General features: G+C 40.4%; 1 protein-coding gene across 1 annotated transcript in view; it reads right to left on the bottom strand.

Annotated features, from left to right (window-relative positions):
* Nucleotides 1-9,310, bottom strand: part of plxna3 (plexin A3) — a 118,867-nt gene extending 109,557 nt beyond the window's left edge. The window contains exons 1-2 of the mRNA XM_079467385.1: nucleotides 9,144-9,310; nucleotides 484-1,762 (exon numbers count right to left, since the gene is read on the bottom strand). Coding sequence (XP_079323511.1) covers nucleotides 484-1,668 — 1,185 coding nt within the window. The 5' untranslated portion in view covers nucleotides 1,669-1,762; nucleotides 9,144-9,310. The remainder of the gene's footprint in view (nucleotides 1-483; nucleotides 1,763-9,143) is intronic.
* Between the last annotated feature and the right edge of the window lie 15,588 nt (nucleotides 9,311-24,898).

The following is a 24,898-nucleotide window of genomic DNA, read 5'->3' as shown; positions in this document are numbered from 1 at the left end:
ACTCCATCAAGATTTGGCTAGAGTCAGGAAAAGGACATTTCCTTGTTTGATGATTTTGGGCATCCCTTTGGAACTATAATAAAAAGTAAAAATTGGTTCTCCTAACCATAGTTTTGCTACAAATACCATGGTTATACTATGGTTACTGTACTAAAATCATGGTTATTTTGTTGATACTATGGTTTCCCTTTTGAAAAGAAAATAGTAGCATACTTTAGTATTTACAATAGTAAACTGTAGTAAAATTCCAAGATACGAGTGTTTTTCTAATCTTACCATGGTAAATATGAAAGTATACTACAGATCTGACTATAGTCAAGTATTGTAAGAAACTTTAATGTAAAACACTGCAATTCAAATACATTTACTATAGTAAACAGTTACAATCGGATTGGTTGAAAAGAATTGAACAAAAGAACAAACGAGGATCTTTATGTCAAGTAGAAAGGTGTAGCCATTTTTGAAAAATGAATTTTAACTTACTGTATTAATGCAAGGTAGCTCCTTGTTAAGCAACCACGGTAAAGACAGCTTTCCTTCACCGCGGTAACACGACTTGATCCTCTCTCGCATGGCCAGGTTGATCTGGCGCAGTGTGAACAGACACAGTACAGTTTCTCTGGGTGGGTTAGCCCTGTTCTTCTGACCTTGTGAGAAGATCACAAACAGGACATCCTCGTCTTCAGACAGGCCGAGACTCTGAGCCAGAATCTTCCCCGGACGGTGCTTGTATGCGGCTTGGATGAGTCGGTATTCCACCCCGTCCTTGGTGCACCCGAGCGGGAACTCGACATAGGAGTAGAACTCTGTGTCGTTGGAGCACATGCGAACGATCTTCGAAGTGAAAAACTTCTCGCCAGTGGCGTCAACTTGGGTAAGCTGAGTATCTAGTTGTAAAGTGAGGAAATAGATGTAGGTACGACTGGAGAACCCATAGACGTAATAGATATCAAACGCCGGATATTGAGACAAGGTGTCTGATGGGATCTTGATCTGAGAGGACACAAACTCATCTTGGTAGACCAGGCTAAACATATCAAGGCTCTCCTCATTGGCCACCAGTTTACGGCTGGATAAAGTGGGAAAATACTCCGATTTGCCATCAATGGCTGAGCCAATAAAGAGGCGACTGGCACCTTCCTTTTTCTTCTTCAGATCTCCGTCGTCGTCGCCCACCACGACACCAGCCATCCCATCTGGCTCTTTGGCTCCCGAGAGGTAGTGTTCCTTACGGTGATGTGGTTCACCAAGCTTGAAGAGATCGTCTAGACGCAGGAACTTGCACACTCCCTGCAAGACGCTTCCGCACGCTACCAGACGGTTTCCAGCATAATCAACCAGCAGCAGCTTGTTGACATTGTCTGTGGGCTCCAATTTCTGCGCGCAGGTCCGAACGCTGGGAGGCGGGTAGCATTTGGCGTTATCGCTTTCCGGTCCCGTCAGATGCGAACGCATTTCGGTTAGATTGGCAGAGAGCTTGTAGACCCGGTTTATGGCTCCCACGAAAACCTCTCCCGTCTTGCGGTGCACTGTGAGGTGCGTGAGGCTCGTGTTTTTAACCCTGAAGGTCCCGCTGACATCAGGAGGTTCAGTAGGTGACATGGGAAACGTCATGTTGGTCCTGGTCAAAACAGAGAAGAGAGATACCAGCAGCCACAATGACTTCATGATTCCAAACCTTCGGTTGCGGGGGGATGAGACTGTGCTCTTCCCTCAAGTGATTTCCAGGCTTTTTGTCTTTTGCAGTCTCAGTGGTTCATGTCTGCAAGAAGAGAAAAAACACTTTATTAAGTTTGGGAATATATTATGTAGAGAGAAAAAGAGCAATGTCTTATCTTCTCAAGTTTAATTGAAATAGATTTAATTTCATGTTAAGGAAGTTTTCGAACGCAAAAAGTTAAAGTTGTTAGAAGGAAAAATTTGATTCCACATGTCATGCAGAGAACAACCATCTTAAACAGTTTATTGCATTGGACTCAAACCACAGCCTGCCTGGACTCCATCTGAAAGCACCAGTGACTCTTGAGCCAGTTTGTGACAGCTGGGTGAAGGGATTTTGGGGGTATGTATTGATCAAGTGGCTTCTGTTGGTGCCAATCCTAGTCACTCCCAATTCTTTCACTCAATGGATTTGCAAATAAACCTTTATGGTCATTGCGAGCTCTAATCCTGAGCACATTTGTTCATTAAGAAGCGGAGCAGGAATGGGAATTTAAGAAATATAATGTTTCTGGTTCCAGTTGGTGTTCTACACCAACACAAATTTAGAAAAGACGGAAGAACATTTGGGTAAAAATATAATCTTGATATCTGTAATATTCATTTTTTAATAATCAATTTGATCCATCCTCCTACAAATCCATCCATCCACCCATGGAAATGTTAGGGAAAGGAAAAATCTAAATCGCAAGAAGAGATCAATGGTTTGGATCTTAAAGGGGGGTGTCCCATTACTCTTAGCCGTTGTTGATGTTCAAATCACCACAACAAACACACCCCAACCCCCTCCTTTAGCTTTCGTCTTCACTCGGCTCGACAAATGTCTGTCCAGTGCACTGTGCACCTTACCACCGATTGGGTTGTTTTGGTTCTTGGCCCGATTTTGTCTAAACAAGTGTAATTCGGATATCGGACACCCGCCTTTTAAGCCTTTAGATAAGTTAGTTGACAGCACCTTCAAAGTTTCCCTGAAATGTTACCTTTCATTTTGGAGATGTTTTCAACTGTTCTCCAAGTCGAATGTTCTTCTGTTCTAACAGAAACAACTACAAGTCCACAAGCATACCATAAAAAGTCATGAAATATTATACTTCTGAATCCAGACAGAGAAACAGTACCTCAACCGATGGTTCAAAACAAATATGGGGGAGAGACCCTAAGTGAGCCATTCTTTTTGCATTCAACGCACCATCAAATTTGTGTCTGTGCTCAAAACACATCCAAATCATCTTCCTTTCTGTACTCCATAACCCCAATCAGATATGACTCACACATTTGAAAGCATCTAAATAAGCAGTGGAATTATTCACAAGCTGTTTTCCATTAATTCAACCATAATCTTAAACAAGAAAGATGTCAATTACAAAGCGGCTATTTAATAACTGATGCCTTTAAAATCTCAGATTCCAGTAATTCAACATGGCAAACAATGCTGGAGAAATCATTGCAGCCTTCAGGTTTCTAAAATCCAAAAATCCTTGCTCATTGTATTATAATGATGTATTGTAATATATTCCCTGATTCGCAGGAGAAGCTATTGAACAGCAATCACTGTAATTTCATTAGCACAGTGGAAGCCGGCTGGTGCCAGTGGAAAAATCTGAATGCTTTAGCTAGCAGAATGTGCGAGAGAGAGAGCGAGAGAGAGAGAGAGAGAGAGAGAGAGAGAGAGAGAGAGAGAGAGAGAGAGAGAGAGAGAGTGAGAGAGCGAGAGAGAGAGAGAGAGAGAGAGCGAGAGAGAGAGAGAGAGAGAGAGAGAGAGAGAGAGAGAGAGAGAGAGCGAGAGAGCGAGAGAGCGAGAGAGAGAGAGAGCGAGAGACAGAGAGAGAGACAGAGAGAGAGAGAGAGAGAGAGAGCGAGAGAGAGCGAGAGAGAGAGATCTAAGCTTTCCTGTAGGTTTTAATAACACATCAAACACACAAATGTTTGAGAATCTGTACTGTTTCTCTAGCTATTTTCATAACACTAAACACTCAATGGGTGGTCACAGAACTGGCCAAAACCAAGCAATATCAGGATGAAATCAAATGCAAAATCATTCTTACAAAATGTCCTATCAACACAGAGAGATCAGATAACCAGGCAAAACTAAAGCAATAACGTCATTCAACACATCAAAGCTGCCTGCAGTCGTGGGGACGGCACAGACTTGCGCCCTTTTCCCATTCAAAAACTAATATTTATTTGGGAACATGACCGACGATTTGCCACTCTGCAATTTTTCAGACGCATTAACATTTTTGACAAAGACCCTGCCCTTTCTGCCCGGCCCAACTGTAAACAACAAGACGGAGACAAGCACTGCCGTACCCATAAAACAACCCAGCGGCTGGTTCACATGCACAACCGCACCCAGGTGAAATAAACCGATCTAGCACTGATTTGAGCTTGTCTGTTAATCACTGCTGAATGAGCACATCAATCAGATCTAGACCATCAGACACATTAAAAAAGAAAGGAAAAAGAAAGGCAAAGGAACGCTCTTGTGGTTGGCGGTTCTGAAGAGAGAAAGCTGGCCTTAAACATTCACAGTCACCTAACTCGCTACAGTCGGGTGAATCAAATACCACGAAATATCAATAACGCACAAAATATCCATTTATTTCTGTCCAGATTTTAATAGCTATGCCGTGAAAGTAGTTTTAAAACCTGCCTGATGTGATATGGAGAATGTACTTAATGATTCTGAACAGCCAAGTCTGGTAAACAAATACCCATATAACATTTTACCACGGTAAGCACGGGCTGCATCGAAATGCCACTAATAAAAAACATGTTAACATTTGGGAAATGATGGTGACGATGATAGATTTTTGTAAGGGAAGAGAAACTGCTGAAGTTTCCTCGATTTGTGTGAGTGGGAGAGCGAGTGAGAGAGAGAGAGCATCACTAGGTCACTAGTCCATCTAATGAAGGACTCACAATATTGCTCTTCTGCACACGTCTGATATGAAGGTCAACAGCTCTTGATTAGAAAAAAGAAAGATGAAACAATAAATATCATTCTTTTCAACCTATCTCTCACACAATAACACACCGAGACACATCGGACCAAAAGCAAAAAATAAATATCATAAAGCAACAGTAAACATCTTCCTCAGTGCTTCCCCATCCGTTCGGGACTGCATTGACCAGCGGTGTTTACCAGATCACGTAAACATTATTTTTTTCACATTTCCATGTAAAGGGCCACGCTGACCACATCCCAGTTAAACGGGGGAAACGCATGGGAAACTGTAGTCTTTGACCTGTGAAGCTATACATTAAACAACTGCAAATACGAAATGTAAGATAGGACATCAGAATCAATCCAAGTAACGGTTCACTTGGGATCATGTGACAGCTGGACGAAGTGAAACAGAACAGTTCAGAACACCGAGGACTCAATGGGATAGTTTACCCCAGTTAGTTAGTTCTTTAAAATAACTTATTTTGTGTTCTTCAGAAGAAAGTCATAAAGGTTTGCAATGACATGATGAATTTTCCGCCTCAGACTCTAGCCAAAATTATGTTAAGGTGTCTTCTAGGGATGCACCGATATGTAAAAATTGACCGATAACCCATTATCCTTTAATCCGATAACCGATATATTGGCTGATATACAGTATAGAATTATTAGTATAAAACTCCCTAAGACTGAAACAAAAGGCAAAAACTGCTTTAATATGAAAACATTGACTGCAGAAAACAAGGTAACCATTAGTTCCCTTTTTTCCCCTGAAAAGCACATAGCAAGCCTACTTTACACTAGTAAACGATTCTTTAACCTTCAAACTGTTCTTCCTGAGCAACCCAGAAAAATGTCTAAGATTGTCTCAATACAGAAAGAAGTCTGATTGATTCAAACAATATGCTTTTGTTCCTTTAAATTACACATTCATAAATACTACCATCAGCAAAACATTGTTGATATAGATACAGTAAGTGAATGATCATAACAGAAAGACAGTACTGTACTGTATTTTAACTTATATTTATACTGTACACGGCGAGTTCGCCAGTATGAACGCACATTGCGCTCAGAACCACTCACACACGAATGACTCATTTGAACAGATTCATTTAAACTATTGAACTTTTCAGTCACTTGCGAATATAAGAGATCATTGAATCATTTAAAGTGAACCACAAGAGAATGCAAGATGTGAATGAGCTTTGCTCATTTAGTAAGACTGGTTCATTCAGTTGGCCATTGTGGGCTGAAAAGTTAGTTGAAGATGATAAAAAGCTTTATATGATTAAGTAAACATTCCTGTTTGCTTGAATAAAAGTAATGTTTTATAGAACTTCATAATTGTCATTTTCATCTCATTTTATTAGAACTTTAAATATGTTGAATTCACTTCGGTTAAGCTACTTAAGGTACGGTAGACCTACATCAGAATGGCACCACCTCCGTCTCATATAAAGCATTTAAAAAATGCTTTATATGAGTAAAGCATTTAACAGACATATCATTCATTGAATCACAATGTGTCAATGAATAGACTGCAGCACTAAAAACAATTAGACAAACAAATGCTTTTAAACTGACGTGAACTCTCAAATATTCCTTCCATGCCTGTTCATTCCTCAAAAAATATTGTTTTAAACGAAAAAAGAGAAGTCAAATAAAATCCAAGCCACTCGATCTAACAGACAGACCTCGAGGCAAATATCGTATGCAGCCGTGGCTATAAGCGATTCCATCTTTAAGTGACCAAATCCTCCACAAGGTTCAGCAATAGATAAGTATTGTGCAATTCAGTTCTAGAGATCGTAACTCTGAGCTATATGAGCTTTCAGGGTCATACGAGACAGTTAAGGAACCAGCGTGTGTCCTCTGATAACTTCCGCTTTCTGTTGTTTTAGTTGCCAATCTCATCCTGTGAGGTCAGGGTCAGATTTTCTGTTGACGCTCTCTTTTTCAGACCTAAAACGACTCAGGGCTGCAAAGTGTAGCGAACACATGTGCGCAACGACATCACTGTAAACATGCAACAAGCAAAAAAGGTTTTGTTTGGTATCTGCCATGAAAAGGTTGGCACTGTGATGCTAAGGCATTCTGGGTGGTTGCTAGGGCATTTCTATGTGGTGGTTACCAAGGTTTTTGGGGCAGTTGTTAGGAATACTAGATTACACCACTGTGACCTCAGAAGAATACACACACGCCAGGATGACTTTGTTACCGCGGTGGTCGCTGAAAGCCAACGTGTGAATGACTCCCATATTTACAACACCTACAACATCTCAAACTTCATATTTGAACTAGACATGAATATTTAAAGCTAAATCCACCTGTCTAGAGAGAGAGAGAGAGAGAGAGAGAGAGAGAGAGAGAGAGAGAGCTATTGTTCACCGATTAGCAGCCATAGTGACTCCACATGGCAGTTGTAGTCATGGTTTACTCACAGGATGAGATTCGGCACTACGATGCCATTCAAGGATACAGGGACTATTTTTGACACCGCAAGGACAGACGGTGCCGGACAATAAACAAAACCTTTGACCAGCAAATAACAGTTCAGATTTACAGCTGAGAGTTGCACTCAAACAAACAGCTAAATAGCACGAGCCCTGATGAAAGACGACAGACTCTGTGTGTGTGTGTGTGTGTGTGTGTGTTTGTGTTGAAATAGACATGATCACAGCAAGGTCAGAGGAACTGTGCTTCTATTGACGAAGACGGGTTATTCATAAGCCAGCACTGATCTAATCAAACCGTCATCATCTAATAATGCCACAATTCTAAAAGACTCATCTGCTTCATATGCACTACTTGAACAGTACTTACGGCTTTCTATCTTTTTTACGTCTCCTGCACTACTTGAACAAAACAAGCGGTCTTGTTTTGAATTCAGTGCATATAGCTTTAGTGCTGGGGTGAAACATAGGAAACGTGCCTGCGAGTTCTTTACCTTGAGGGGTACATCTGATAACTTGCAATGCATACGTCAACAACATCATCGAAACGTAACAGCAGACGGTCTTCACATTTTAATAAAAGTTTGTATACGGTGGCCAGTTTGTCGGTGAATGCACACATTTGACCGTCCGAGAAGGTTTTTCCCTGAATTCATTTAGTTAGGATACGCGTAAGTTTCATCTAGCCTGAAGAAAATCCCAACACACCAAACGAAGATCTCGATTTTCTTCTGTTCTTTTCTCCAATGCACAGAATTGTAGAAATACACAATAAAGGCAGTTGGCAATTTACACCTACGGAGGGAGAAATATTTATATTCGCTATATATTCATCATATCAAAATGCTTATCTGAACATGTACATTTACATAACATACACACACATGAAACGACATATTATATTATTATATACGATTTATGTATACAATGAACTGCAGGGTAGGATCGTTGTTATTCATACATTCCCTTTAGTAATGTATGTGCGAATACAAAACGACTGGCTTCGCGGGGATCAAAACGTTTGGCATTTGGTGGCACATTTGTTTTCGGCAAAGTGTTAAAAACAGCGTGTTGCCCGTTTGCTGACGGCTCCCTCCTCCACGGCATCTCACATGCACCAGCGGAGCTCACAGCCATCTCAACCGGGCGAAAGCATCCCTGAACCCGCAGCCACAGCCCCTCTCATCCTAACCACCGCAAGCTTCAGATGCTTGAAATGGTCCGATTTGATTCAAACTCGTCAATTGCATCCTTTACGTGAGATCTCCACGCGCAAATAACCCACGCAACGCAAACCCGCTACGGGAAATAGACGCAATCGATGTAAAAAACGCGTAATGGGCCAGTGAGGTTGACGTTTAACGTAGACATTAATACTAGCATAAACATTTGGGTCATTTATAGGAAAACAACATTTCAGTCATGTGACTGGGTTGGTTACAGATGTGACAGACAAACAGCTCACCGCGTATACCGCATATCATCACCTATCCATGTCCCGCAAAAGATCCACGGCATTTAGACTTCAATCGCAAGCCATCGTTGCATCTACAGTCTTTTGGTGAAATGAACTTTGCGTAAGAAATGACAAATCCGCATGTGTGTAACATCCACGCATCCCCAACCTCCAACAGGCGAGACCGCAATAATCATCCATTGTGTATTGGGCACGAGAAACGGAGAGGGTTCGGCGGTCTTAAACGCATTTCTTAACGCACAACACAAATGCGTGGATATTTCAATACACGTTTGAACAAAACTCTCGTTTTAATGCCCCCTTTGTTCTTGCTTGCTTTACGACCACGTCAAACATGTCTTTTCTTTTCCACAACAACCGTTCGTTCTCTCATCTACGAGACCGCGTTATTATTATTATTTTGTCACAAAAGAAGCGCGCATCACGCCTCCAGTCCACGCATTCGCTATGTTAGTAGCAAAACTGTATCACGCACGTCCAGATCAGAAGAATAATCGCGGATCGCTCAATGTATGCGCGTTACAATGTATCACCTCACACCTACCTGTATTCAAAGTGCAACAGTTACATCCACGCTCGTGTTTTTGAAGAGCCGCCCGGTGTTTTCCCAAGCTAGTCGAGAGATACCGTGTCGTTTTCGTGCGCAAAACCTCCAGTCGAAAGCCGTGAATGCGCTCACCGTGTCGCTGGCATGTTATTCTACAATCTCGACCTCGGGAAAGCGTCTCGCTTTACTTTGGAAGCGTGGAGCGGGCTGATATCGCTTTAAAATGGACCGTGCCACTCTCGGGGTGGGGGTGCGCTCGGATACTTCTGCGAATAACGAAACATACGCGAGGGCGTAGAATAATCGAATCGATTATTCTTTGTACGTTGTTGTGTGTGTGTTTGAGGTCCGCGCGAAACGTCGCGGGATTTCTCGGGAATGGGTAAATGCGATTTGTGGGTAGTTGTCAATCACGCCTTTCGTAATGAATGGTATCGCCCCGCCCTTCATTTAGGATTCCCCACCAACCCAGATGTTGAGTATTGAAGGCAGACCTGAAGACAGACTGATATGTCTGGATGAGAATCATTGAGGCCGTGACACTGGGAGATCAGATATTGTTTAGACGCTTTTGCTTATGAATGCGGTCTGATGGGTTCCTCTCAACTGAATACATCACATAAAATGAGGATTCAACGGTAATAGAGATGCATTTCATAATATAGGTGTGTATATAATAGATGGGGCACCAGCTTGTTCGTATTAAGAGGCAGGTTTGTTATAAAGTGTACTGACGAACAATACTTCTTCAACGTCTCATTTTCCTCTTACAGGGATGTCTAAAAGTGCGCTCGCATTCGAATACTAAAGTTAGACCAGAGTATCACAGCTTTTAGCTCATTTGTTTTAGAAATGTAGTTTCTTACTGTGTCGAACGTTTCTATGTCTCCCCAGTGAATTTTCCAAGGCAATGTTGATATTTCAATGAAGCAAAACTGAGAACACTATATGGGCCTCCGGAGCGACGCGAAAGACAAACCTCTGAGCTGTGACATTTACAAAAAAAGTCTGACATCAGATTCTCAGTGATGGAATTGTGACGTCGGGTGTCTATGATGTGGTCTTCTCTACCATCTTTGTAGGAGAGACTAGCCTGCAGTAGATTTGTCCTATGCTATTTGCCTTTAATGAAGTTTGATGTAATCTGCAAGAAAATAGCAACGCAATCCACTTATTCAAATCATGTGGCCCAGTAAATGGCTGTTTAGGGAAAAGGACACTCGGCGGTAAACAAACACAAAAACGTCCCGATGTAAACACAGCAAATCTACCAATCCGTGCCGATGGCGCATTTAATCATAAGCGCTAATAGCTTTTGGAATGACTTTGCTAATATGCATTTTACAACTCTGGAGGGAAACATTTTCAGCGGATTTAGTTTAAGGAGAGACGGAAAACTCACATATGTCAGATTTAAAGACGAAGCTTGAATGTGGTGATACAGTTCCTAAATTCCAGTTAGTATCTAAATGCTGAAACTCCAGAGGACCCAAAATAACAGCGGTTGGGTGGGATAGGATGGTAGCGTTTTGACTTCTCTTCTCTACCCCTCCTTCTCCTCCTGTGATCCAGGCAGTGTTTGTACTTGGCACGTTCTGACCGGCCCTGTTCCTTCTCTCTGTAATTGTGAGCATCTGTAATTGAAGCCAGTTGAGCTCAGCCGCCCGTAGTCCTCAGTTCTTCAACCACATCGGGCTCATGAAGGAACTGTGCAGCGCACAGCCGGAAAAAAGAAAAGCATGGAGAAATATCGGAGAAATACGCGAGAGCGGAGAGGGAAGATTGTAACATCCCAAAATGTGATAGCGTGCTTCTTGAAAGACGACGTTGTAAAGGGAAATCTTGAATATTTCAAGAGATGAAATGAAGAAAGTCATGGGGTTTAGAAAACACAAATGAACAGAACTATAAAAAGTAAATGAACTATAAAAGCAACTTTACGATAAAGCAACACATGTCAACAGTTGTCTCAGTTGTGTTCATTTCTTACAAGACATACAAGTTTGATACTTTCGTTTTTTCATTTCTCCTAAAAGAGCAACCACAGAGCAATTACATTTTTCTCCGGGTGTGCCGGCACACCTTTAATGTTTAACTATTAGTTTAATTGAGAAATCTGATATATTATCAGGTTTTTATCTTCTAACAGTGTCATTCATGTGATTCATTTCTTCCAAGTTTGGTCATGTTGACACGTTCCGCAATAGTGCTTCTGAACAGACTTCATTTTAAGACCCAGATTTTACCTTGGATATCACACGTAGAAGCAAAACAAAACAAAACAGAAATGTCCTTAATATCACACATTGGCATTTCTAAATATTACAGGTTTCAAGGGTAAAACCAGGTCATGCAATCTGTCCATGTTGGCAGCTCCAGCGTTTCTGGCTGCTTCTACCATGTGCCGGATGAATTTTCGCCAAAATACAGAACGTGGTTCGCCGAACGGCCTTTGAAGTCAACAACAAAACATGTGGGAAGCGTTTTCTACACCCTTTCAAATGTTTATATGCGTAATTACTTTGCCATCCTGACTATACGTGATGACATGGCCAGTTGCAGTTCATGCATTCAGAACAGAACAGGGGACCCCCATTTGAGACGCCTTCAATACAAAAACACATCATTATACATTTAAACAAAGAAAATTAATGAATCATTAAACATTTTTGGAACTGTTTCTAAACTTAGGTTTCAATTGAATGAATTAATTTGCGCGATGACCTCTCATTTAATGCCGCACGGCGGTATCAGGGGGAATAAAACAACTTTTCATCAAATGTGATGTCTGCTCCCTTTTTATCATGTCACACAGTCCCACGGTGAATCGTGATTTATTACAACTCCTCGGTTATTTGATTTTCCCAGTAAAACGTTTTTGCAGAAGGTCACGCGGCGTCTGAAGGTCGTGATGGGAGACCGGTGAAGCATATTTAAAAGATAACAGCGGAGAGATGCCACACTTACAGTCTATTTATGAGCTCGCCCGGGTCTCATTCAAACTTCATTAACCTTGAGAGGGAATCCTAATGCTTATTGGCGACCATTGTTGTGTCTCGGTTTCAAGTGTTAATTTATGTGAGTCGATTTTAACTCTGGCAAAGTCTTAAACGCTGCCGTAACTCTTTGTTTTATGTGCTGTGTTCTGTGAGATATTCTTCACATTTATGGCACGTTGCATGCCTTGAATGAAGTCATTTCAGTTATAATTGTGCACACATCTGTTCCCATCACTGCCCCCTGCTGGCCGGAGGAACATTATTTCATAACTCACACTCATGCTGCAGCATTAATGTACTGAGTGCATATGGCTGGGAAAACGCAGGGCTTTCAGGGTTTGTTTGTTTTTCATGTTAAACAGCAGCGTTTGCAATACTTCATCCGCTTTCAGAGAGCTAATAGACATTGAATGTGAAATGAGCAGCGCATGTCGAGAATTTATGAGTGTTTCACATTGTAAACTGAAATTGAAACAGAAAGAGGTTGAATCAATGCTTTAATATATACAACTCTTTATCATTTAATAGAAATGTTTCACGTTCTAAACACGCTCCCGGGATGATATTTATTGCATTTTGTTTAGCAAAATAAAAATCATCTTGTGACTCAGGTTTTTCCTAACAATACATAATTACAAAGGACTTACAGCACATGGTTTTTCTCCATAAACTCTTTCTTGTATCCTTGGACATATCATGCAAAACTACATAGAATTGCACATCAAAATAATAATTATATCACACTGTTGGCTTGTCAACAATAACAGCATCTTGTTATGATATTGAAAGTTTGCATTTTCGTATTGGCTTGTTTAAACTATTCGTGTTTTATTCTAACTGTCATTTTTATAACTGTATTTGTTGTCCAAGGTTTTTTTTAACCCAAAATCATGTTTTTTTTGCATTCCGGTTAATAATAAAGTAATCATAACTCTTACACAATAAAACATGATATCATTTTTTTAATATTTCTACTTGTAAACGTAGCTTTGCTGGCACTTTAGCACAAATTGTCAAATGTTCCCTTATTTGTAAAAAGAAAAACGCAACATTAATCTAAATTTTGCGTCAAAGTATGCACGATCTCTGATAAACCCATTATAGCAAAGTAGAGATTGTGATATTGCGCTGACATTTTCAAATAACTCAAGGTTGACTACGTGTATACAATCTAAGTACTATAATAACACACTTTTACGCCAGTCCAGTGTCGGGCGGTTTATTTTTGGGTACATTTCAGATTCCAAGTTTAAACAAAGTCCCCTTCTGCTATTTTTATACCGCCCCTCTTTAAAAGATGCCGTCGTCTAAGTGCCTTCCACATTCCCACCAAATAGGCCCAATGAATTCTGGGGGTGAAAGTAAAGAACACCATTCCAGGTCTGAATTGAACTCATAAAACAAGTGTAAATTTGAAAAGGTTCTCGGAACGACACACAAGCCGACACACAACCAGCCGCACATGGAGATATTCAGTCGCGGTGAACCCCGATGTGAAAATTGATGCCTACGTCCTTGTAATTTGCAGAAGTCACCATAAAAAGCAGGCAGCATGCATGACAATGGCTCTCTCTCTCATTTTACTGCAGGCCACTCGGGCCCCCTGACAAGGGACGCCTTTTTCACCCCAAACCGCTCCACTCGGCTTCCTTTCCACCCTCTTAGAATGCACATCTGGCCCTATAAGCCACTGCAGCTGTTAGCCAAATTATGTGTGCACTTTGGAGGGTCCGAACCGCAAGGAACCGGCGGTCTCTCCTGGCCTCGTGTCTGATGAAGGATCTTATTAAACGACCTTCATTTGCCTCTGTCGCTTATTTTGTATATTATTCCTCCTTTCATCTTCTGCTTGTATACCTAAGCACAGAACAACGTGCCAGGGATAATTAAAAAAAGATTGTTGTCATTGGAAACAAGAGTGGTTATCACTCATTCAAAACTAGCCATTGTGATTACAAGGTGTTGCAATCCTACTCAATTCAATTGGATTAAATGCACATTTTGCACCCGGTGAAAATTGTTATTGTGATCACTTCCCTCAACAAGCCACACGGTTTCAGGGATCATGCATGTCTGTACGACGAAAGAAAGCTCGAGCCGTAACACCGCGAGTAATAAAAGAGCAGAATGTGAAATCAATCAGCTACTGGATGGCGTATCGTCGCTGGTTTATTAGGCTGTAGTTTTCATGCGTGGCTTTATGGCTTTTTGCCATCCTGCGGAAAACATTTGTAAAACTTCGAAGTGCTGCTCAAACAGTTGCCAAGCAACAATTCTTTTTGTACAGTACCCGAACAGCAGGTTGCACAGCATTGTTGTCAGTGGGGTGGTCCTCTGGGAATTGCTTGGGAGCTCAATATTCCACAGAACATTAAAAGAAATACAGCAATAGTCTCGATAGGGTCCGTGAAGATCGGACCCCACTGTGAATTTGTTGCATTTACACATAAACCAAATGTACATCCTTTTTTTCATTAACAGGACTTAAAGTGAACATATTTCTAAATTCAATCGCAGAAAATGTCAATTTTAAAGATATTTTAGGAAAAATAGAATCCCATCAGTTGTGTATTATAATATAAGTATATTTAAATGTATATATTAAATATATTTATAGTATACGAATTGTTTACGTATAAGAATACAGTCTTTAGTTCAGTATCTTTCTTTTGCAATTAAAATGCATGTAATTTATCATATAATGCAATGCATTGTGAACTGCAACAATGCCCAAACATTAAAAAAATTCCTTAAAGCAACTTGAGATATAGACGCTTTCGTCGGATACATGCGCTGAACCAAAGATTGTGTTTGCTAATAGGCCTAATATAACCATTTATTTTATGTTTCATTCATATTCATGTTCATATTTTATGGTGTATCCATTGCATTAAAACCTTTCTTTGCGGAGGTCTACCGGAAGTTCACTTTTGGCCACATGACATGTGTTTATGCTGTTGCCACTGAAACAGTCTATAGTCTCTTGTAATATATGATTCCTATACACATGGCTTTTATATAAACATTAATTCATGAGACGGATACAAGCTTAAAAAGCAGAGACATGATATAACATCCTGCTTGTTGTAGAATTGGAACAACTGTTTTATGTGGCTTCTCTGCGCCCTTGTTAATTAAAACACATGCTGAAAATTACCTGTCACCTAGCAACCACCAGGAAGTCTATATTCAATGAAGTGAAAATAAATAATGCCAGATAAGAGGGCCGTCGTGGGGGCTTATGGGTAATCGGATCATGTGACACGCAGAGAAATGACACGTCAGTCACCGTCTCTAAATCTCGCAGTGTCAAAGGTGGAGCGCGCAACAGTGCCAAATACAGAGAACTGCGGCGTGGCAGAAGAGATTGGAACGCACACACGGAGTAAACAGTGTCAGCAGAATCCACAGTTATTGATTCCACCAGCAACAGCATAATAAGAAAGGACAAATACAATTGAAATAAAAGGTCTTCAGTGATGCTGGCAGCATCTTCCGATCGTCAAAATTGTTTCTCTGTGTTCATGTAACACAACTGGTTAACACCGCATTGGCACTGCAAAGGTTGAGGGTTAGAGAGAATAAACAATGAAGAATCCCATGAGAAAGAAAATCTGTTAATTCTTTCTCCTTGACATCAATGAGAATAAATGGAAAACAAATGATAGATATCTCAGATATTTCTCTTAAGAAACTCTATTAAGGAGATCTTGACAATGTAACTGAGCTCAGATCTGTCAAATCTGCAATGAAAAGTTAATATTATTGAAGATGATATATAATCTTATATACTTGACGACACAGCCGGGTCATTACTACAATTGAAATAACTTTTTTTTTTACTTTTGTACAATAAACATTTTTAATACCGTGTTGTCACTTCCATGTAAAATCTGTGTTCAATTGACAGCCCCATTTTCAGTACATGGTTCTCTTGAAATAAAACAAGATGAAAAAGTTCATTGTGAAACTCAGAAATGTTTCTCGTATGACATCAGGCCATAAACCCCGTTTCTAATTGGAATTTTCCTTTTTAAAATGCTGCATGCTGTTTTTCATCTGAGGTTACCGAAACACGAAAACGTTACAAAACTATTGAGCAAAACTCATGTTTGCGTTCATGTAAAATGACTTGCAGAAGGGGTCGTGGCCTTAAGCGCATGCTTTTGCTCCTAATGTTGTTTTCAAACCGGGTTTTTCTTCCCGTCCTCCGAGCAGCCTGCTTAAATCACACTCTGTCAGATAAACAGGAGACGATGTGAGTGTGAAAGTGTGCAGTAATGAAGTCGTTTGCACTTCTGTCAGTGTGGATGAGTACAGATGTCTGTTTCTGGAGCCATGGACATCTGTAAGGCAGAGAGAGAGAGAGAGAGAGAGAGACAGGAGAGAGAGAGAGAGAGAGAGACAGGAGAGAGAGAGAGAGAGAGAGAGACAGGAGAAAGAGAGAGAGAGAGAGAGAGAGAGAGAGAGAGAGAGAGAGAGAGAGAGAGAGAGAGAGAGAGAGAGAGGGTTGGCAGTGCCAGGTCCTGGCATCACTCTGTTGAGTCTGGCCTGACGCTTGGGCTTCTCTGAGAGCATCTGAATGGGAACAAGCTGCCTGCTGGAACTGAATGAAGCATTGCTTAAAACCCTGAGATCACCAGAAGGCCCTCTGGACTGAAAACGCTCAGATCGTTTTAATACTGATGTTTGATTTGAACAATCCCCTAAGTTTGAAGAAAAACAACAGATCGAATATCTTTAATATCTCAATTATTTCTCCTAGACATCGGTGAGATTAAATGGAGAGCAAATGGAAACAGTCATAAATATTTCAAATATCTCCTTTAGAGTTTCAGAAGAGATCTCAAAAATGTCTCAAACTGAGCTCAGATTTGTCAAGTCCGCAAATCAAAAGTCAATATTATTGAAGATCTCAATATGAACTCAAACATTTCTCATCACGTTTACCCAAATCCACATTATTTGACATCTACATTCATTTTACACCTCCACGCTCTTCATGTGTTTTAACAATTTGCTTTTTCCTCTCAGCAATTTCAGGAGAACAGAAACAAATTTGATTCTTAAAGTTGAACTTCTTTTGTGTTCTGCGGAAGAAAGAAAGTCACAAAGTCACATTTTTGGTTGAGCTACCTCTCCAAACGAAACAGTGAGAGACAACCCTCACATTTCCCCTAATGACTAACCTTCAAGTTATTTTACAGTAAACTGGGATTACGTATTTGAAGAATATAAACACGGGAGGATATAACCCAGCCCCCCGAAAAGTAAGACAAGAGCTGAGTGAGTTTAGAGATCTCAACTTCTACACCAGCTGCTGTTCCCACAAACACACACACATAAGCGCTCAGGCTTGTGGTCTGTCTTCCAACCCATTCAGCCAACACCCAGAGTTCAGCCCACGCCACGCAGCGTTCACGCTCACCGCCGGCAGCCCTCCCTCTGAGAGAGAGACATATGAGGTAGACGGGCTGCACAGTATACCGCTTGGCATCTCTATAGGGAGTATAATCTGTAGTTAACCACAGGTCTGAATACTCTCTCCATACTCTCATAACAGCCCATCTCTGACTCACAGTAGACACACTTCAGCCCTGCATGACCGAACAGCATGAGGGAAGGGCTTGATTTTCAACATTATAAAAGCACAAGAAAAGGAGCATGCATGCAATATATGAATGGATAGATGATAGATGGATAGATAGACAGACAGAGACAGAATGATAGACAGATAGATAGATATACAAACGGAAGGGCCTGCAGCCGGCCGGCCAGACAGACAGACAGACACATATAAGGACGGACGGACGGACAGAATGAAGGATGGATGGACGGACAGAATGAAGGATGGATGGATGGATGACGGACAGACAGACAGAATGAAGGACGGATGGATGACGGACAGACAGACAGAATGAAGGACGGATGGATGATGGACAGACAGACAGAATGAAGGACGGATGGATGGACGGACAGAATGAAGGATGGATGGATGGATGACGGACAGACAGACAGAATGAAGGACGGATGGATGGACGGACAGAATGAAGGATGGATGGACGGATGGACAGATAGATTAAACAGCACTGCACATTCAGATGAGGATTCACTCGAAACACTAAAGCAGAAGTCACATCAACAGAAGGATCATCACAGTCTCAGAAGTTTCTACTAAAATTGCTTAAGTGAAACAAAAATAGAAACAGGGAGAATTTTTTTTCAAGTCCATGAAGAGGATGACCTCCAAAATGACTCGTAAAATGACTGTTGATTGTAGAGGTCAAATAAACTGGATTTTGCTCAATTTGATGAGATGTTTGAGTTCATATTAAGATTTTTAATAATATTGACTTTTGATTGCAGATTTGACAAATCTGAGTTCAGTTTGAGACATTCTTGAGATCTCTTCTGAAACTCTAACGGAGACATTTGAGAGGTTTCTGACTCTTGTGTGAGACACAGGAGACATTTCCTGTGCATTTAATCTCATTCATGTTTTGGAGAAATGTAACTTTTGACATTTGTATGCGCGTTTCTGTTTTTCAAACACTCACAAAAAAGACTTTTGATATATTTACGGTTGGAAATTTACAAAATATCTGTATATCATGACCTTAACTTAATATCCTAATGATTTTAGCATAAAAGAAAATTCTATAATTTTGACCAATTCAATGTTTTGTTGGCAATTGTCACAAATATTCGTGTGCTACTTCAGTCTGGTTTTGTGGTCCATGGTCACAAACAATTAAGAGATTGGGATACAGATCCATTTAAATGCCTTTCATCTATTCCTTCCTTCATATTTATAACCGTACATGTAAACTCTTATTTCTGCCACAGTATCCTCTGAACTTAATAGAAGAATTCATCAGGAATCTTGAAGAACACATGTTTGTATGTTGAGCTGTCAGATGTAGCTCTGCAGTGTTGGAGATTTATGTTAAATGTCTGTGAATCTATTCATTCATTATCTGGGTTTCATTACGGTTACTGAACTCTCACTGCTGTGCGTCAGATCCAAACTACTGGGCCTTAAATACATCCTAATCAAAACCAGACTGAACCTCTGCCCTGCCTGTTTTACAGCAAACATGTCATCTCTTTAGACTGGCAACCTCCCTCCCTCCCTCTCTCCCTCTCTCCCTCTCTCTCTCTCTCTCTCGCTCTCCTTACACTTTTGGAAAAATGCACCCCATAAAGCAGCTCTCTCTAATCTGAGTCCAAAGAACTCATCAAAGCGTGTGGATGACCCGCTTCCCTCTCTTCTCTAAAGAGCCGGCAGTACCTAACACATTCACCAGGAATGAACAGTGTACACAATGAAGAATAAATCTTATATTCTGTTACATTTGATATAATAGTAATGTAATCTATTTGCTTTTTTTTGTAAAGCCCATTACGTCTTGAAGTCACCATGAAATCAAAAAGGAAAATTCTATGTGTTTTACACAGTGTTGCAGTGGTTATTATAAATGGTTTATCTGTGCACACCAAAATGTATTTGCCCTTGAAATCTTCTCTCAACAACAACTCAAACAAAAACCAAACAACCTGTTATGGATGTGGACAGAACCCAAGCGCAGGCAGACATGTGTCGAACAACAAGACTTTATTTCAAAACAAAGACCCTCGATGGGGAAAACATGAACAAACAAGACTGAAAACTAAAACTTCCCACAAGGGGGACAAACCAAACAAGGTCTTAAGAATAACAAACTGTAAATCCACAAACTGAGTCCAGGGAACAGGAACACGGGTAATCCAGACAGACTAGGAAGGGTAAATGTGCAAAGAGTGCAAAATGAACCGACAAGGGACAGAGGGGAAACTGGGGCTTGATAAAGGGAAACACTAACAAGGACTGATGACACAGGGAGAGTGGCCGCAGGTGACATGGATGAAACACTAAAGGAAAGCTAACAGGAGGATTGCACGAGGCAGGTGAGGGAACTGAAACACTAAGGGAAAGATGGACCAGGGCTGGAGACAACACTAACACTAATGGACCGCTAACCGGGGAAACAAGGGGGCGGGACTAAAGGACGTGACACCGGAGAGAGAGCATGGCTTCTCAAACCAAAACAATGCTCTTTCTCCACACAAAACACATGGGACTGACATGATCCTGCCACAAGACTCGAAAACCAAGACAAGGAGAGGCAGGATCATGACACAACCAAACAAAAAGGGAAAGGCTAAATAAAGCCCCGCCCTACGTTTCACATTTCAGAATATATTCTTTATTACATTTAAGTACGGCGATAATGTCAAATCTTATTGGTTCTTGTCTCGTGATAAAGCACAGTAAGACTTCACACGGACAAGTGAGAACCAATGAGATTTGATGTAATCGACATTGAATCCATATTAAACCCCATCTGTGTGTTACCATGGAAATGTGACATCCCTATCAGGCTAAAATATTAATAATATTCTCTCACAAATGTGTTTTTTTTCTTTAGAAGACATGCTGACATCCTCATAAGATACGAATTTATATCATATCATATAAAACTGAGAATATTATGGGGGAATTTTCATATTTGGGTGAACTATTCCTTTATTTTAAAGGCAGAGAGAGAGGATACGAATGATTATTAAAACATTTTGGGTGTCGGAAACTTTGGGGACTTTAAACATGGCTCATCTAATATTATTTATTCAACCTAACCACTTCATTATTATTGGCACACATTGTTGTCTATAAATTCACAATAAACAAATGTAAACATAATGTAGTAGTGTTTACAGTAACTCATGGGCAGTGACCTGTCTAGTTCAACCCTCAAACAAAATGGAAAAATAGTGCCCTGACCATTCCATTGTCAATAGATAGAATGGCCAAATAAATGCTCATGAATCTTGAAAAGGGTGAAAACCAACACTGTGTTGTTTGTTGCTGATGTCAAAGGTCGCGCATCCAATGAAACTCAATGATATTTTGGCACAACACATCTGTCGCTTGGTACACGGCAAAACAGAGACAGACCGGTGCCCACTTTCTCAAAAAAACACACACCGAGCTCGGTTAAAGCAAACAGGCACATCAAACCGGTTCACATGCGGTGTGTAAATATGATAAATAGTTTATGTTTGAATAAAAAATGAATTGTTCAAGTGTTGGGTTGCCATGTGCTCTCCAATTAAGCGTGTTAAGAACCAATCAATAAGATAAAGCCATATTCATATTCATCACAGTGGTTTTGTTTTCCTTAAAACAAAAGTTGCCCGATACTGTAATTCACTGGGATAAATGGATTTGTCTCCATGGAGACGTCTGGCGGGAGTCGTAGCGTAGAGGTATCGCAGCCTTCACCCAAACAGATGGGCGGTGAGACGGCGGGGAACAGATCAATATCCATGTGCTCTACTGAACACAGGCTTCTCTTGTCTGTGGGATCCAAAGCAGCCTGAGGGCCACAGACGCTCTGCTCCATCTCTCTGTGTTTCTCACACACACAACTAAAAGCCTTTGTCTTTATCAGAGATGACCATTTACTCACTGCGGACACGCTGGTGAAAGGGACGCTTATAATGGGGGTTATGAAGAGACCGGCGGTCCTCTTTAGCGGCCACTAAAGGCTTTTTAAAGTCGTGCCCTGATTAATAATCTGACTGATCACTGTGAAGTCGTCTTGAAACAACAATGAAGAACCATGAACGGTGTTAAGTGACTCCCCCCTTTGTGAGAGCTGGTAAATGTACCAACTGTTCTGCTTGTGCTATAGTGAAGTCCAAGATTCAACGCTGAATGTGACGGCAGTGTAAAAGCTGTGACAAGAATCAGATGACCAAAAATCTGATAATGATTATAAATGTGACAACACAAGAAAATTGTGTTTTCACAGTCTGGCTTTTCTCCAGTTTTGACATGAGCCCAATGACCACCAGTAAGCCACCAGTATAGCAACACACCACAATAATACAACTGCATCCAAATACCAGCAAACCCATTGTTATGTAACGCATTTGCATTTAAATGTTGCCATTTAGCTTCAAGATCTTCCAATAATCTTTTTTTTACGTTCATGCATTTAAAAAGGTAATAATAGCCTCAAAATCCACGCACCATAGACATGTATATGAAGGTTTTGGTTACAAGATTAGATGACTCAAAAATCATGTTTTTCATTGTGTTTTATTGTGCTAGTTAGCTGTATTTATTTCAGTTATTATGATTTTGTAAAAAAATCTCATTTTTTAACCAAACTCTATTATGTAGATCCCGCTTAAGCTGCAGTTTCTATGACCCTCTATACGCAAGTCATCCATCATATTGAAACAGTCAAAAGAGGTCTGAAAACACTCAGTGTGTGTCTGCAACCGTAGTTTTAAGCATGTATGAATATAAAATGCGCTTAACAAGGTTTGCTAAGATGTTTTCAACAAAACAACTCAAGATGCAAATATATTTATGAAGTTAGTTTGATACTACTTGAAGTCAAGTGACTGATGAAGCCTCAAAAACTAAAGGGATGTTTTTAAAACATTTTAAGTTTAATTCCTTACGGCGTAAGTTGCTAAACTAATACAACACAAAGGGACAATGGTGTTAGCTAACACGACATTAAAAGTAACTACAGTTTAAAAACCGGTCGTGTGATCAAAAGTACGCACAAATACAAATTCTGTCATCATTTGTCATTTCAAACCTGCATGATGTTTCTTCCACAGAACACAAAAGAAGATATTTTGAAAAATGTTGTTAACTGAGCACCATTCGCTTTCATTGGTTTTGTGTCCATGCAATACATTTACATTTAGTCATTTAGCAGACGCTTTTATCCAAAGCGATTTACAAAGAGTCCGGGAGCAATAAGCGATATGTCATACAAGTGAAGTGAATGGGGTCCGGTGCAGTTCGGTGACCAACTTTCTTCAAAATATCTTCTCTTGTGTTCTGCTGAAGAAAGTCATAAAAGTTCAAAAAGACAAGAGAGTGAGTAGATGATGACAGATTTTGCATTTTAGGATGAACTATCACTTTAATGCATATAAAAAAAACGAAAAGCAACACATTCTCACTTGTGATTGTGAAAGTTCATACTGTTTCTACAAGAATCTATCCAAGTGATTTTTTACTCATTGAAAACTCATTGATTTTTAATGTGAGTGACGGCAGCATCTAAAATGTAAACCATTCCAAGAAAAAAAATGGCGGACAGAGTGGTCAAACATGGCATCTATGTATACATATCACAAACAACTTTGTATTAGCACCTGTCGTACCATTGCTCTTGTATGAAATATCGCTTATCGCTCCCTGAACTCTTTGTAAGTCGCTTTGGATAAAAGCGTCTGCTAAAGGACTACATGTAAATATCAAGGGCTGAAAAGGGGGTCCTGGGAGTGAGGGATGATTTTCCTTATCTTTTATCCCAGACAAAGCCTCTAGATGCTGTGCATATTTCATACACACATTAAGTGTCATTTCATATTATATGTCCCCGACTGGAGTCCCCCCGTGAATCTTGGCCATTTCTACCACATCTAAGCCATGCACACTGACAAATATCAGAAATGCCCCAGCCAAACTTTGGCACACCCTTTTCTACCTATGGTCTGGTATACCCTAATATGAACTCATCCTCAGATACTACATAGGAGTGTGCAAATTTAGCAGCAGTCCTAAACGGTGTCTGTACTGTACTGTACTGTAGAATTGCAATAATACTTCACTTAAAGCGTACCGTCACACCCGTTCTGCAGCCATGATGTAGATAAGAGAGATTTTATGGAGGAGTTTGTTCACTAGTTTGCTTGTGTGGGGGCGTTCTTGGAGAGAGCGTCTATGGGTGAGATGTTGCTGTGAGATAGCTCCAGGCCTGGGTTGAAAAGCCATGGCAGAAGGTCATTAGATTCTGGTTTCACATTAGCATGTGCTGAATGGGATTACCCAGCAAGAGAAACTCAGAGGAGACCAACACACACATACGCACTCACAAACACACATTTACCCTACAGGCTTTGGTGCTAACAGAGCAGCCATTAGCAGAACACTAGCAAACGGTCTAGCTCTCCTCTCAGACTCTTATTTATTGGAATTTTTATTCTCGATTTCTCGGTTTCTTTGCGTCTGTGTGTCCTTAAACTCAGTCTCTCACAATTACTTTATCTACCCTTTCTGTCACAGACACACACACACACACTTTTGTGGAGTTGACGCATGGCTTGAATGTGAATGTTTTGGATAATATTCACCGCATGACTAAAAATGCGGTCACCGCTGACTGCAACACTTTCAGAGATATTCTCCCTAAGGCTTAAAAACACATTTTGACGTAATAATCATCTTGGTTACCTTTTGGCTGCTATTATGATCAAAAGCGTACTCAAAAGTACACATTGATTTATTTGTTATTATCAACTAATATTTGCTGTTATCAAACAAAGCGTTTTTACATATAATAAAAATGGCATATTGATGCTGACCTCAGATGTCCAAATTCGCTGTTTTTCAAGAAATGGAAACAGTGCACTTTCAAAGGATTGAATACATATTGCGATGTCAAAGTCTTTTTTATTGCTTAGATATTTGCGAAACCCAGTGTCAAGGGTGACTCGTAATAGATTTGTTGCAAAAAATAAAAGTCACAAAATATGCAATACTCCTTGGGTATCCAAACGTTTTAAAATCTTAGATTACCATCATTCACATCGCTAACTGTCTTGTACAAGAGCCCTAGATGTTGACCCTAAGTATTGCCCCCTTCAAGCAGCGCCCAACAGGTCATTTTGAATTAGATC

The sequence above is a fragment of the Barbatula barbatula genome (assembly GCF_947034865.1).
Source record: "Barbatula barbatula genome assembly, chromosome: 11".
In the NCBI taxonomy this organism is placed as follows: domain Eukaryota; kingdom Metazoa; phylum Chordata; class Actinopteri; order Cypriniformes; family Nemacheilidae; genus Barbatula; species Barbatula barbatula.
The sequence above is the reverse complement of the archived record's forward strand: the minus strand, read 5'-3'. Positions and strand labels throughout refer to the sequence as shown.